Below are 17,056 nucleotides of genomic sequence, written 5' to 3'. Positions count from 1 at the left end.
GAGGGGTAAGGGGTGTGGTCTTAGAAAAAAAGACCCCAAATGAGAACCATATTTCATCAATGCACTGCCGAGACCTCCAGTCTCCAAGAACTTACGTGGTTGTGTGCAAACATACAAATGCACGTGAATACACTCTTAAGCATGAACACACTCACAGTTGCTCACATGTGGCCGGGTCCAGTCACAGTATTGGTATTTCAGCTATGACAAGTATGTTGAGTTTGAATCCACAATCAAGTAGATAATGATGTTTTGTGATGTCTGTTAGAAAAAGATGGAACCCCATTAGATATTAAACAAACACCTTTATCAAATGCAATGGACAATCATTCAAACTAAAACTTCACCAATCCAAGAGATCGTCTTTACGTAACATTTCAATCTGTCCGATTTTTGTCCACGTCTCACTTGTTCTTGGTCTTTGTGTCTAGCTCTAGTGTGAAAATGGCGGCCGTCACAGTGTGAGCCCCTCTCCACCCCATCCAGCCCCAGCACGGGGTCTGGAACAGATTACATCTGATATTAAACACATGGCAGCACTTAGAATGAAGAAAAGGCGAGAGGAAGAAAAAAAAAAGAGAAGAAAAGAAAAACAGAGTGGATTTGTCAGCGAAGTCCCTCCTACCTCTCTTTTCCCTGTCTTTTGCTCATTTTTTTTCTTTATGGTCCTTTTTCTAAGGTTCTGTTCATGTCCACTCATGACTTTCAATAACACGTGCAGACATGGACCGGTGCTTATTTTTCATGCTAATGAAATGTGTCTCTGCCCTGTAATAGGGAAAACATTTTCCTGACTGTTACCTTAATGAAGATAAAACTTTTTGATTCTTTTTCTGAACAAAGATTGAAAGCTCTTGTAGCTTTCAGCAGATGGTAATAGTTCGACACACATGCCTTGTTGCCACTCTCCCTTTAGAGATTTGGATCAGTGTCTTTCGTAATCTAGCAGATAACAAGATGAGGGACTGAGAGATGTGTCTGCCAATGGCATCATGAGGATTGTTGGTCTCCTGACTCTATTGAGATGAGCAGAACACTGGAATGTTGGCACTTGGATGTGAGAGGTGCACTGAGAACACTTCTAGTCCTAATGTTCTTTCTGCTAATTTCCCACAAGGGAGTTCCCTCTCCCCCACCAGGAGTCTCTCCATCACTGAGACGAGTGTTCAATTACGTTCATGTTGTTCTTTTGTGTTTACACACCAAGGCCTGTATACCTTTAACAAACAAGCTCAAACTGCACAAGTTGCTCAGCCTGTTTGAACAGAGCTTCAGCTTTTATGAATAAATGTACCTGTTTTATTGTTCTGCTTCTCAGGTCGCCTGCAGCAAAGTCCCTGTGGGAAACAATGTTGACCAGTAAACACAAAGAAGGGGTGCTGGAAGTCCGTCGGCATCTGGTAGAGGCGGCCAGTAAGGAGAAGCTGCCCATCAAAATGAGCATGGGTAAGATATGGGGTGAAATGTGCAATCAGGTTCTCTTTGATCACTTAAACAACATTGATCAGAGAAAAAAAAAGCAAAGATGTAAAAAGAGAAACAGAGTTGTGTCCTGCATTGTAACGCTTTTAAAGCAGGACCACAGCGCCTCCTACTGAGACGGGGCGCTTCTTGCCTTGCCGTGCATTTACTTCTCATGTGGCCCTAGAGGAAATATGAACCACGTTGCCCATATACACACACAAGCACACACACCTTTCGCAAACTTTTGTTGTTCGGTAATGGTGCAAACGGGCTCTAAGTGAGGGATAAAATACCGATTTACATGCAAAAATAATGTCAAGACACGCACAGGCTCACAGAAAGCCCTGTGCATGTTTACCTTTGTGCTAGCATTTGCTTCACGGAGGTAATGGTTGCACTACAATCCTATAAAGGTAGACATGCACACACAGTGTCTGGCAGAGGAGAGGGTTATGGAGGGGCAGCGCTGTCCTTTTCCTTGTGTTATGTGTGAGGTAAAGAGGGTCTTGTTCCTCACACATAACATAGCAATATGTTGAACATGCTAAGTTGCTGCTATAGCTTATGAGTTTGTTTAGATTAATACAGTAATGAGAAGAAAACGTACAGTAATAGAAAACAGATTTCAAAAAACATATAATATAGTCTGCTTTTGGACACTTTGTTGACTTTGGTTTTTTTTTTTTTTCGCTGAAAGAGAAAACAAAGAGAACAGGCCTTGCCTCTAAACCTGGAACACCCCCTGGCAGTGAACCAGGCTACTTGAAATCTTCACAAGCTCCCACTGTGCCCCCACAAAGTTCCCATCCTGCCTATCTCACCACCAGCAGAGTCATGAAATCTATCTTGCTTCTCTCTTATGAAAGCAAATAACTAAAAATGTTTAGCATTAATTCAATTGGCTTTCACTGCAGCCCTCATTCTCCAGGGGGCTAAAAATCAGTTCATTATCAATATATTTTGGCTCTAATAATGTGGTCTATTATTATTACTAGTGGAGTGCAATGTTTTCAGACAGATCTGACAAACCAATCCGATTTATTTAAAACCTTATTAAACATCCCACTGTTTCCCCAATATATTGTAAAAAGCTATGGTCTTAATTTAAGTCATGGCCTTTCATACTGCTCACTACCTCGCTCAGTTCTTTTATTTATTTTTCGAACCACACAACATTTTGAGGTGCACAATCAGGTTTAGGCGAATGGTCACTGAGTGTAGCTCAATTTAATCCTAGCAGGTTTCTCATAACTTGCTAGAATTAACTTACCTTTGTGCGTGCGTGCGTGTGTGAGTCGATGACTGAGTTATAGGGTGTCAATAGATATGAACACTTGGTAAGCAACTATAATTTCCTCCTATTCTTGCAGAAAGTCCAACAGGAACTTATAAGCACATCATGCTGTATTCCAGTGATTCTTATCATTTGTTATTCATTCTTTTGTAATTCAGAATCCGGGGGCTTGAGGAGGGGGTCTTGTTGTGCTCTTGGCGTGAGGCTGGTACCTGTTACTGTGCTGGGGTAGCTTGGTTGCAGTGATAGGTTCCATTGACCAGTCCTGGGGGTTGGAGGTGTTCACAGGCGGGATGGGGATGGAGGGTTTGGGAGCGAAGGAGTATTGGTTGGGGTATTGTTGGGGGGTGTTTCTGGACCACCACACCCCACCCTGTCTCGTCCAGCTTTGGTGATGTGCAGGGAAAAATGCAAGGAAAGTTCCCTTTTGACTGCTTAGCCTTTGTGGTTTTGTCACCATCAATGTGGCTTTGGGGGTTTGTCTCTAAAGTGCTTCTCTGGCCTCCAAGCTGGAGGACCAAAATACACCACCATTTGCACATGTCTCACCACTTTGTCAATAGCGTAGCATTTCAAAGGCATCGTTGACTAATCACTCACTGCACATCGTAAAGAATAACCTAGTAGCTGCAAGCTAATCAATGGCTTAACTTTCTCTTCTCTTTCATGTCTACACTCTATTCACCTCACAGTGGTGTATTATTGCTCTTCCTGGCATCATTACAATCTCATCATGAAATAAAGTTTGGTTTATTTGTACTTACTGTTGACAGAGAGCTGGTGATGGTCACATTATAACACCTAAGACACAAGTCTCTGTCATGTAGAGCGGAAGGGGGTCGCTAGATGCCTTCAAGAAACTAAGAATTATTTTTTAAACAATTTGAGCCCATTTTTGCTTATTTTTGCAATTTTTGTGCAACTACACCAAACTTGCCATATTTTGCTGTTTTTAATGCATTTTTGCTACATTACTCCCATTTCTGCCACTTCTCTATCAAATTTCACTGCCTTTTCTGCACATTTTTTTTTCCACTCTCAAGGCATTTTTGGCATCTCTAAACCCTTTTTACAACTTTTCCCACCCAATGTCACATATGTTAACTCTATTTCATGCTTATTTTTGCCAATTTAACCACACTCACAATTCATAATTATATTACATTACACCAATCCCCTCCTCATTTCTGCCACTTTTAAGCCAATATTGACACATTGAACACTTTTTTGATTATTTTTACTCTAATTTGCAACTTTTAACCAATTTCTATGTTTTTTAAAATTCCCTTTCACCACCTTTTTCCAACAATTTTTAGTCACTTTTAACCCATTTTATTTCTGAATGAGATCACTATACACTATGGTGCGAATAATAATGAACTTTCTGGATAACAGTGGATATTATTCAGATCAATAAATAAATGTGGTTATCACAGATAGACGGAACAATGGACCATCATTTTGCTGACTTTATGGATGGGCCCCAAAAAGCTCTCCCCTTTATTCCTCTTTATAGATGACCCTGTCTCCACATGACTGTTCTTTAATGTTCAACTACTTTCAGGTACAGTGGGGGTCCCCGGTCTCTGGAACCTTTATCTTGGGGGTCGCGGGCTGAAAAGATTGACAACCACTGATGATGAGTAAAGGTTCACATATCCTCTAAAACCTTGCACTCCCTTCAACGTGTCAATAAATGAAAACTATGCAAACATTTAAGGGGCAGCATGTGTGAGTGAGTTCTGTTGCGTGGCCAGTTTCTGGGAAAGTCTATGTACTACCTATATACTGCTGTTCTAGATGTCAGTGGATAAGATTAGTCATGCTTTAACCTTTATTAAGAACTAGTTTTCAGCATCTGCTGCAGATTGTATTTTTCTGCTTTTTGTGCTCCAAGGGAGAGAAGCGGAGCATAGAGAGTTTGTGTGAGGTTAAGGAAGAAAAAGGTCAAGTAGCTACTACTTTTAAACTAATGTTTCCACTCAAAATAAGCTTTGAATTAAAGCTTTTTCAATATAAACAACATTGTTTTATTATATATCGCTAAGTATAAAGTCTCATCAATGGTCCAGCCCTACGAGCCATTAAGTTCTGCATAGCAAATGTTAGGTTGGTGTTAATTTAAAGCAAAACACACCTAATTATAAATAACCAAACTTTCTATAATCAGTCTTTTGGTGACAACCTAATCCTCATTTCATATTATTTATGAGCAATAATGACAATATGACTGAAAAGATTTAATCTAGTCTCCGTTGGTTATTATTTTAATTCAAAGAAAACTCTTACATTTTTAATGCAGGAGAAGTAACATACAGAAGCTGCTTTTCCTTACACTGACGCTAATAAAAACAACTCAAATATACAACAGTGTTGCTGAAGTGTCGGTGACCTGTTGTAGCACGTACAATGTAGAAAGGAGCTCAAATTTGTGTCCACAAATAAAAACAGCAGGTTGTTTCTTCTGTTGGTGTGCATTAATAAAAACCTTTAATTCACATAGAGTTACTTACGAGGCAGCCAGCAGGACTGCACTCAGGCACAGTCTGACATCAGACATCACTTAGCCTCACAGTAACCCTGTGCACCTAGAATGCAAGTTATCCTACAGTAAAGGGACTAAATCATTGTTGGCCCCTGCCCTGTATTGCATTGTTCCAGACTTTGATCATGGCCGAGCTTCAGTTGCCACTTCTCCACATCAGGCTGAAATGGGCAAGAGCTCAACGTATTTAAAGCCCCAGACAGAAAATTTTATTTGTTTTATGGCCGCTACAATATTAAGTGCACCCAGAAGAACATTAGGCCAAATGTTCAGTTTTCTATGGCATCTTAGAGGAAAAACAGAAACCACTGCTCTGCAAGTACGGAATGGCACACTGAGGTCATGAGTTGAAGTGAAACTGTTATTTATATAAAACAAAAATAGTAAGACTAATTATATAATTATATGTAATATTCAAGATATACTAAAATTTTAGCTTTTAATGAGACATTCTTAATGTTCCCGACCAGTGTTTCTAAAACTTGGGTCCAGGGACCCTCAGGATTCACAAGCCATTGGATGAGGTCTTGCGAAAGCATTTAAAACACTGAATATATCATATATCATTCAAAGTTGGATCCCTATGGACTAAACATCAATGTTTATTGTTGTTATGTTGAGCATTTAAATCAGTTGCTTTCTTTGTTACAGATCTAAGCTTTTTTTTTTTTTTAAAGAAAAAGATTATAGATTGTTTCCCAAGGGATTAGGCGTCCAGATGGTATAAAACATGGTTAATGGCCAGACAATCCTGCTAATTTTCTATCTTGTAAGGGGGACATGTGCTTTACTGAGTCAAAGTAATCTGATGTCTGTTGTAAATGTAATTTGAAATATTAACAGTATTTTAAAGTTTGTGTAATTTTATAAAAGAACATTAAATCTAAGACGCAGCTTTTAGTAGAAAAACTAAATCATTGGATTGACCCTTTACGTGCCCTAAAGATACTTGAGAACACTAACAATTGTTTTAGGAAAGATTAGTTACAGATATTTAAAAAAATAAAGTTTTTTTTTTTTTTTTTTTCATTTTCTGTAATTTTAAATTTTGCCACATCTGGTCTCTTCGAGCTTTCCAGCTAATAACATTGACCCTTCCCACAATGCATCATTGTTACTTATCAATTCTTGAGTAAAATTAGACCTGGTCCATTTTTTCCTGGTTACATCTTGAATTATGTTGATCAGGTTCTTTTTTTTTTAAATTCCTGGTTGTGTTCACAATGGAGGTTTAGATGTAAAATGTCACTGACGCTTCCCAAACCAAGTATTCGTAAAATGTCTTTTATTTTAACAGGAATCTACATTAATCGTTTTTAGATACTGTTTAAAAGCCGCATTGATGCGCTGCGCTATAGCTTGCTGATTAGCTGTTATGGAAGTGATATAGTGTCGATGACGTCCCTTGGGGATTCTCCCAAATGTCCTAAACAACAGCTTCCATTACAGTCCAGGAAATTTCAACATCTGCTTTTTTACATTTTAAGTACCAAGTCTCTATATTATGTTTAGTATTCTGTTGCCGCCATTTATTTTAAATCCCCTTTTTCTGTTTTGCTTCCAGTCATGTGTTTGGCCCCACTAAAGAAAACACTGGCCATGTAGTTCAACAGGAAATACTCCCACATCTGGTGCTGGTTCAGAACATCAACATGAAGAAGTAGACTTTATAGAGTTGATGTGTGCCCTTTCTACATCCCAGCCCCTGACACAGCCTGTCATTAAGGCAGGCCCAGTCTCTCATACCACACCAGCTCATGGAGCCTTAGTGTGTAATGTGGCTTCATTAATGTGTTTCTGAATATAATCAGAAAATGTATGATTTACTTATGATTGCACTTGTACTGAGTACTGTTTGTATCATACTGTAGAACTGCTTTTTACCACCCAGTCAGTTAGTCAGTCAGTCAATTAGTTATTTAAAAGCATGATCTCATTGAAAATCATGACTAAATTGGTTTTTACCAGAGCAATGTTTTTCATCCACTGTCCTGTGACAACCTAATGTGCCATGAGAGATCATCTCATTTGTTGAAGTTGGAAAGATATGCATGCAACTGGCAGCAAATGTTTTGCACTCATGTCTTCTTTCGAATGTGATATTTAAAATATGTGTGGCACAGTGACGTGCCGTGAGCACTAGGGTTGGGTAGGCAGGGCGTTGCAAATTGAGACCACGAATGTTGTAAACAATTATTGAATAGCAGTCTCCATACTCTCCCAACAAGATATATCTCATGACACGGCAGTGCATTCGTTGTTTGTCTTGGAAACACAGAAAAGCTGTCGTTTTTCCTCAAAATAAAGTTTCTTTATTGCCTCTAGTGCTGTCATCCATCCTGTAGTGTTATCCCACCCGCTAGCTAGAGAACGTAGCTGCAGCCATGCTGTATCAATTCACTAATGCACTCTGAACTTACGTATAGCATTTAGCATAGTACAGTTACGTCCAAAGGCAGCGTAGAGAGCTGCCTTTTTACGTAAATAGTTTTTGTATTGGGGAACTGACTGCGCATGTGCAAACATAAAAACACGCTATGGGGCCAGAAGCAGAGCAGCATTGTGCTTTTGGGAGAGGGTGTGACCTCCTCCTGCTTTACAGCAGAGTGAGACTGTGCCGGGTCTCTGCCGTACCAGGAAATAGCGATGTTAAGTCATTTGGGCTATGAAATTATGATTCATGTTTATAATTATATTATAATTAAAACAAATAATCAAAATATCAATTCACCCTTGGGCAGGCACTGCCTACCTTGCCTACCCTGACTGCATGTCACTGGTATGACACCTTGGCTTGGGCAAAGACAATAACTTTGATAGCTAACTTCACAATGGTACTTTATGCAGACTTCAGCCTCCGGAATGACCATCATCACAACACCCACTATCGCCAACGTGGTTGTTGTAAAAAATCCTGTGACCCATCACAATGGTGGTTCAATGGTTGAAGCCCATGTTTACTCGTAAACAACAGCGGCTAATGGTGGCTCCACGGAAGCGACCAGAATCACCATGTAGTTGGGTCATGGATTATTTCACAACTTCGCCTACATATCAGACACGCAACATGGCTGCAAGTTAATTAAAATTCAGGTATAAATAATTCCTGGCTACTCTAAAGGACTTTAAAAGAAAAAAAACCCAACAAAACCACTAGGATTATACTACATATGATCTTTAGATAGATCTTTCAATTAAAGCTACTCTATACTTTTGCTCATAGATAAAATATGTAGCATTTAACTTTTGCTAATTGAATTACTAGACCAGGGGTGTCAAACTTATTTTAGTTCAGGGGCCAAATATGGAGCAGTTTGATCTCAAGTGGGCCACAGATTTTATATTGTGCCCTAGTATGCACTTCTACATATACATAATACAAAATATGTAAGAAACCTACAATATCCAAGCAATAAGTGATAGATACGAGTCCCAACAGGATCTTCACTTTAAATTTCTTAGATCTGTTACCAATTAAGGGAAATATTAAGTCATAATTTGAGGAAAATTGTAGGATTTTGAACGAATTTTAAGTTTTTTCAACAGTTTAACACTAAATCCAATCATGCGATATAAGCACCAGAAGTGTTAAGTTTCATTTACACAATGATTCATGTTTTCTTTGTAATTTTTTCTTTCTCCTGCTGGCTGAATTGGATGCTCCAAAGGGCTGGATTTGGCACCCGAACCATGAGTTTGACATTTGGACTAAACTAATGGCGAGAATCTATTTATTACAGCAACAATTTAGCCATTTTATAGATGATTGTTCTAAAATCAAATACTAATATTGTCTGAAAATTGTTGCAATTTGGTTGCAAAACCATCTCAAACATCTGTGAATCACTCTCAATGTGACGGTGATTTAGTACAATTTAACCAAACTTTGGTGCTTTAATATTGCATGAGGCCCACAGAGTGAAGTGTACTTTTCATTGAGTGCTTAAAAATGCAATTGGTATAGTTTAGAGGGAAATTTGGGGAAATTTCTTCCCAGATAATAAAAGTTTTATCTTCCGCCTTTTCTCCCAGGCCGTGTCACACCAGAGCAGCTGTGCTCTTACATCCAGCTGTTCCGGAGCAGTTGGAGGGCGCTAGAGAGTCACTGTGGTGTGCTTCAACTAGGCCTCGCAGTGGCCCAGATGCTCCGTCATCCCCGGCTGCCCCGTTGGGATAGCTGTCTGGCGTTCGAGAGACTGCTGCTGCAGGTGCGTGCTCATTTTGCATAAATCATTTAACCAGATGTGGAACAAGCTCTGCAAAGTAATGAGTTTTCTGTCAATACACAAGATTTATCACTAGAAAAATGTTGGATGCATTTTTCTCCTACATAAACACACGAGTAAAGGATTAAATTAGTGAAAATTACTATGTAAGGTATTCAAAATGGTTAGAGAGCGGCTTTCAAAACACATTGTGTGTAGGACTTTAGAAATTAAAGCTCAGGCATCGCTGAAACAACTTTTTTGTTAGTTTTCTCAAACAGGAAGTGTCCACGATTGCCTTCACTTAAAATCCAATCTTTAGATCTCAAGAGTTTCACAAATTTTCTAACAAAACCATTAAAAAAAGGCAACCACATAGATCAGAGAAAAGTTGCAAAATGTGAGGTTTTTCAGACCAAGCCTTGATTCTCCATCAAATATTCAAAATCTTACATTAAACTTAATTTCTCACATGAGCATTATTGGTGTTTTTTGTTGACAGAGGTTTACTTTAACACCTTAGCTGAGCTTCAGCTCAAAATACAGCTAAATGTGATGCATTGTGCATTTTTACACCTTTCTGTCAGAAGCAACATTATTTTTTCACGTGTTTGAACTCAAAAAGCTTTTCTGCAGAGTTGGCCTGATTGGCCGTTTCTAAGAACTCATTCGGACCTTTGTAGTTATTCATTTTTTCTGCCATAATATTATCGGTGTTGTTGACAGGTTACTTACTTCCTCATTTCTATCCCAAAAGAAGGGCTCAGCATTATTTATTTTTAGCTTTCTGTGTACATACATAATGTATTAGGTTTTTAAAATTACAAACACAAAATTTAAATTATTGGTCGTCAACTCTGTAGCTCATTATTGCTTGGTGTAGGCAAAAGTACAACCTGTTAACGTAAAAAAAAAGAAGAAAGAAAAAAGATAAGAAACACATTTCCCGGGGCAACTTTAAAATAATATATTACCAACATGACAACATCCTTCGCTCTACTCTTTGAACGGTGAATATAAAGCTCTGTTAAACAGAATTTCAGGATCTCTGTTGATTTTCATTGAAAGTTAAAATGACCCTTTTAACACAGTATTACTGAAAGCTTTCTTTCATCTTCCCACCAGGCCAGTGTAACCTTTTGAGTTGCAAGATGTCAAAGCACGCTGCACCCATTTGACATATTTGAATAATGTTTATGCCAGTGCACCCTGTCCGTTTAAAAAATGAAATGAAATAGAGGAGGTGACAAGCGTGTTGTGTTGGAATGACAGCAAGCCTAAAAAACAGCAGATTCCACTCCCTCATAAACATGGTCACTCGTGTTTGTATAGTGAAAACATGTGGATCCAGTAAACACAGGAAAAACAGACACATTTTCTTCATGTTGTTTAGGCGTTTTTGGGTCCAGCAGAGTGAGAGGAGGTCTATTTTACAAGACCAGTGCTAGGGGGATGTACACATGTTTACGACCTCAGAAAGTGATGGACAGACAGAAAGAAAAACTTGGAAGTAGTGCACTCTCTATCATCACTTGTTCACCTTTCACATTCTGTCGTCTGCACTCATCTTTTTTGCTAGTTTTTAGGAATCTCAGCAATGTGGGAAAGTACTGACACTGACATACTGACTCACTGAGTCTGTCTATGTGCCAGCAGCAGTAAATGAAACTTAATGAAAGCAGTGTATTTAGGAACTCATTATAGTGAATAGGGGAAGAATCATTTGGAAATTGAAAACAATCTCACCAAGTTGTTCCTCTACAGGAGCCATCGCTACTTATTAAATAAAAGAAGAAGACTTCAGGGCTTGGATTTCAGGTTTCTCCTTGGCTCCACTTTAATCCACTCCTCTACCTTCCTGTATTTCTCATTTGTTTTATTTCTTCCAAGTTTAGATAACTCACCAGATTATAGTAGTCCTGTCTTTAGATGGGGGTAATATTGCGTTGAACTGATGGTAACAGTTGCAGTTACTGTTAGTGTACTGTGAATAAAGTAATTGGCGTGCATTCAAATGACATTCCTGACAAATCAAGTCTCCCAATCCAGCCATAAGCATAATGTGTGTGTTAGTGTTTGCAATCAAAACGGACTCGAGTTTTATTGAGGCTTTAAAGGAAATGAGTTGTGTGTCCTCCATGCCCCCTCTGTTTATTTAACTTCCAAGTGAAGGATTTTTCTTTCCTCTGACTTTGGCTTGCAGAGCAAGAATTTAATTGCAAGAGAAAATGGTGAGATGAAAAGTCTTTTAGCTCTGCCTGGTGGTCGGGATGTGTTTGCTCTACCTGAGTGTGTGAGGGCTGCTGTGGGCTGGTACTGGCCAGGGTTGAACGCCTCATCAGAGAGAGGACACTGGGTGTTCTTTCAGGGCAGCTTCTGTGGGTTTATCCCAGGCATTGGAGTGTGCAAAGATCAGGCTGAGGCAAAAGGCAAGCAAGTTCAGGGCTGAATTTCCTAAAAAGTTATTTTGTCAGTATAAAATAATGGATGAGAGCTATTTAGTTGCCAAAACCGTGAGCTGCTGTAAAGTGTTTTAATTTGGCCTTGGATTTCCCAAACCTTAAAGTTCTCAATGTCTTTTTGCACCTGATTACAAGGAGAGACGCCTAATGGTTTGCTGCGTGATAACATCTTTAAAAGATCAAAAACACAGCTTAACACTGCAGGTTGTAGCCCTCCTGGAACGTGTTTGGGAAACCCTGAGCCAACATTTTCTAAATAAAGCAGCAATACCAATAAAAAAGAAAAGAGGAAAAAAAGAGGTACGGACAATGTGTGACTAGATAAATGGAGTAAACTTGGTTAATGTTTTTCCTGTACCTGAATTTAAGACTTCTTAATAGTTGCTATATTAGTGTAAAATGGCCAGATATCACACCGGCTGGCACTGCCACCCTGCTACCTCTCGTTACCTCCCCACCTGCCCACCTCCCCGGTTGCTGCAGGATTTGGCTGTCTGGCATGTAACTGGGTTTTCATCTGAATGGGTGAGATTCAGCAAAGGTTGGTTGAGATCCAGGCCGTAGTTCCAGAATGTGTATGCTAGTCGCTCTCAATGACAGACAGGCTTGCTGTGGCCAAGGCAAAACTCAACAGACTCACTCTTTCACCACTTCCCAGAACAACACAGACACACTACACCACTGTCCCCTCAGCAGAGCGGCCACAGCCTCACCAAACTAAACATGTACAGTACGACGGGACCGTGTTCCCAGAAAGAGACGATTCTGGACAGTGATGAAGCCGTTTCTGTTTTGGATTGTATTTATTTATTTATACTGTGAAAGGACAAATGCTTGAAGGCCAGCCTGGTCTCAGAGCAGGCTGCACAGCCGTGTGTTAATCAGCCTGCCATGTACAAGAATATTGTGGTGATGACAACAATGCTGTAGAGATGAGCTAACCTCTGTCACCCCAGTCGGTTGCTTCAGTCTGCTAGGATTACTAGAGCATGACTCCGCAAACATTCAAGCTAGGAGTTATTACCGGTCAGCACATGTCTTTGTTTCTCATGGGTCACCCAAAATGTCTTTCTACTCCCTATCTGCCTTACTGTCTCTATTTTATGTTTTTGTTTTAGTCACAACTGCCATGATTGATGATTTAAAATTGAACTATTGATCACATTACAGTGCTTCGACCCTAAATTAGAGAAGGAATCATTTAACAATCTTTTGTTTACCGTACTGGCAAAAACTCAATGCATTTAAGATGCTAGCCTGTGACACATGAGTAATAGTGATAGGACGCATAATAAAAAGCAGTTAAAAATACTGATTGTTTAAGCATTGTATACTGAGCATACATCCCTACTTGACTTTTGAGGTTTGTCCTGGTACACGGATTCATTTCTATTGCTACTCAAACTTTAAAACTGCTAAAGGTTTAAACCATTGATTTTAAACTGGTGGGTCGGGATCCAAAAGTGGTTCGCGAACCTGTACTGGATGGGTAGACAGCTGGTCAAAATTAAATAAATACTTAATGTCTCTCATGTTGGACTCTTTTATTGCTGTGAATTTCATGTTACACAGGAAAATATATAGATTTATGTCTGAAAAAAGATTACAACTATTTTTGAAAAACAAAATTTGGTTGGTTGAATTCTAAAAAACGTGGATCGCGATTTAATGACCATGGCAAAATTTTCGTCCGGTTTGCCGTCCGTCGCTCGAAACTGAAATCCCACTCTGCGCCAGCGGATGTGACGGTTTCGCCCAGGACGTCGCCACGGGTAATCAGCAGGCCTCCCTTCCTTCTACACCCCAAATTGCTTCCTGGAGCAGCCTTAATGTTGTGTTAAACTACTGCTACAAATGGGTGAAATGCAGAAGAAATAATTTTGCTGTGTATATATATATATATATATATATGTATATATACCAAGCATGAGTAACTAACTACATTCATCATCACCTTCACCAATCCAACAAATAACTTTTAGCTTTAAAGTAAGGCTGGAACAAAGATAAAAAAAAACAACAAAACTAAACTCAACTTAAGCTTTACGTCACTCATTTATTTTTTTTAAACACTGCGGTATCGATATGTATCGGTATCGGCCGATTCTACGCAACTGGGCATTGGCAGCGGGGCCAAAAAGGGCATCGGAACAACACTAATTTTCATGATGCTCCTTTCCCCATGCACTTATTTTAGACCCTGGATCAGGGGTCACCAACGCGCTGCCCACGGGCACCAGGTAGCTCGCAAGATGCTGCTGATTTGGTAATTATTTAGATTGTGATGTTTTTAAATTAAACAAGTGTTTTTTTTCACTAAATCATAATAGTTAAATTGTAAAAAAAAAAAAATAGGAACATGATGATTTTCCCATGAAATGTTTCAAAAGTGGTCTTTTGAAAATCATACAATTGCTTGCATTAAGAGCAATGAAATGTTGCATGTTGAACTTTAAGTATTTTCTGCCTTTTTATGTCAAAGCTAGTCATCCTTTATTATCTTTCCTTGTAGTTAATTTGAAACTGTAACATTTTATTATTTGATTGTATATCAAACTGGTAGCCCTTTAGATAATCTGGTATTAATGAAGGTTGGTGACCCCTGCCCCTAGATTTTTTGGTTTGATCCATGGTTTCTGTGGCCCTTTTTTAAAAATAATCTTTCTGTAAATTATTATCCAGTCCTGATGAGGGATAGTGACCCTCAAACTCCATTAATAACTACAAGGAGAGTTTTGGAGCATTCTAGCCTAAAGACTTGTGACCCTTCACCCTATCCTTTAACCCTTCCTGGACATCCACTGACCTGCAGTGTCTGAAATCATTGGATTTGTTGATTTGTTTTTTACTCGACTAAACCAATGTTTTTCCCTGTTAGCCAAAGAAATAGTTAACCCAGTGAATATGTAGTAGTAGTGCAAGAATCATCTGGATTCTATAATTTCTGACAGAGGAAAATAATTATTGATATTGGTTTCGAGTAACTTTCATCTTATCTGAACTGCATGCCACAGACAGACAGGGGGCTTTAAGCCTGTAATTGGCCTTTCCCCAGGGTATGGAGCCTGTCCCCACATCCCAGACATTCCCTCCCTCTGCGCTCCATCACTGCTAAATCTCTGCCTCTTGCTGTGTTTTACTGGGGATTGTAACAAAGAAGTGTGAATGACTCCAGGGTACTGCCCCCAAGATGTCCAGCTTTGACCTCCTCCAGTACCCCACTGTTTAACTGCTTCACATCTGGCCTGACCTGGAATGACCTGTCTTCCCATCCATCGATCCCTGCATGTACCGCTTGCTTCTTCATCTACCTTTTGTTTATATTTCTAAAAAAAAAGCAACACAAACTTGTCCTCAGTTTAGAAGCCAACTATATCTTTTGTCAGTTTTGAAATCTCTTTCCTAAAGATGTTATGTGAAGCAATATCTATTACATGTTTGTTTTTATTATCATACCATTAAACAAACCGATCAAACTCAGCACCAAAACCACCAAACAGCTGTGGCATATTGTGGGTTATACATTTTACAACAATTAAGACGTTTCCAATTCTTTTGAAAAGTCTTCTCAACTTTAAAGTTGTGCTGTGAAGTTTCCACCAAGGTTTTTCTACCACATTCCTCAAATGCCCATTGGAAATGAAAAGAGGCTTCATCCACTGGAACATGTTGTGGAGTGTGTACAGCAGTACAAGTTTCACGACATAAATGTTACTTTAAGGTTTTCTTAGCACAGCACTGCACAGAGCCAGAAAAAGGTCAAACCAGCTTGGGTGAATTGATGAGAAAAAAGTTAAATCATTGTGGTTGTGGCCATCCAGCTACAGTATGGATTACGTTTTATTTGAGCAAAAGGAAACCGATTTTAGTGAAAGTAGATCCAATATTAAATATGTTGATCATGGATTACCACAAAGAAAATTGACTTGTACCACTTTTCAGTTTGTGCCAACAACTATCTTCTAGTATTGAATACAGCAAGAGTGGCAATGATTGCAGATATCGCTACGGTCTTTGTGTCTGAATCAACAATAGACCATTAAGGTAAAAAAAGTGTCCCAAGAAATTAAGTTGGTTAAAGGCTGGATAAACTAATGAGAATCTTGTTTTGATTTTGGAATCCCTTAGTCGAGTAGTTTCCACTACATTTACTACTTAGCTTGTTTAAATTCTGTGTTGTTTGTATTAACATTAAGTTTGAGGAGATAAAACTGGTTGTTGTAATGATTGATAACAAGTTGAGTGGGATAAACATACAGTATACAGTACACAAAGTCGTTTCTGAAATTAAAAACTGTGAACCATATTTGGTATCACAAACTATTAGGGAAGTTCATCAAGCAAAGACTATTCCAAAAAATAGATTATTTTTCAGGAGTTTGGTCTAATACTTCTGTGAGGAATCTTTAAAAAAAAAAAAAAACTACAATTGGTTCAAAACAAAGCTGCTTGTCTTGTTCTTTCAGTGGGATTAGGAACAAATGTTGTAAAAATAAATGAATGTCTTTCATGGTTAGACTTGAGGAATTTTGATGATATTTATGGAAAAAGTTATTACAACAATGAGGCCTTGGAATTGTTTTTTATTATTAACTTTTAGTTCAGTAATTCTATCAAACCTGTCAAATGTGGTTATGCGTCGACAGGCCTTTTCCCTTTATTCCAATTTAAAGCTGCTGCATTGTGCAGTATTGTTTCAAGATGAAATAGAATGGAACTCATAATGAAACCAAAGGGCCAAATAAATAAATACAATGTTTTAAGTTTAAGAGTTTAAGGAATAATCTTTTAAATTAATATTTAGCTGCCTAAAGCAAATCTGCTTTCCAGTTTTTGTTGATTTTTTTAGCCTTTAGGCAATAACTATAAATTTCTAAGTTGTTTGCAAAAAAGTGTAAGATGCTGTGCATTGAACATATTATATTTGTATGTTGTGTATTACATTGTTACTTGAAATTAAATAAACCCCAGGAAGAGAAGTTGCTGCTTTGCACAATCTTAAGGGTTTCTAATCAAAATATAAAAGCGTTGCTATAAACTTCTGTCGTCACTCAAATACATGGAAAAAGTCTGAAGGATTGGACCG

At 38.6% G+C, this 17,056-nt stretch overlaps 1 protein-coding gene across 1 annotated transcript in view; it reads left to right on the top strand.

Annotated features, from left to right (window-relative positions):
- Window positions 1–17,056, top strand: part of scfd2 (sec1 family domain containing 2) — a 136,566-nt gene that overhangs the window by 12,574 nt on the left and 106,936 nt on the right. Inside the window, exons 3-4 of the mRNA XM_028445012.1 lie at window positions 1,319–1,446; window positions 9,336–9,511. Coding sequence (XP_028300813.1) covers window positions 1,319–1,446; window positions 9,336–9,511 — 304 coding nt within the window. The remainder of the gene's footprint in view (window positions 1–1,318; window positions 1,447–9,335; window positions 9,512–17,056) is intronic.

This window comes from Gouania willdenowi, chromosome 4 (assembly GCF_900634775.1).
Source record: "Gouania willdenowi chromosome 4, fGouWil2.1, whole genome shotgun sequence".
NCBI lineage: Eukaryota > Metazoa > Chordata > Actinopteri > Blenniiformes > Gobiesocidae > Gouania > Gouania willdenowi.
This window is presented reverse-complemented; position numbering and strand designations above follow the sequence as displayed.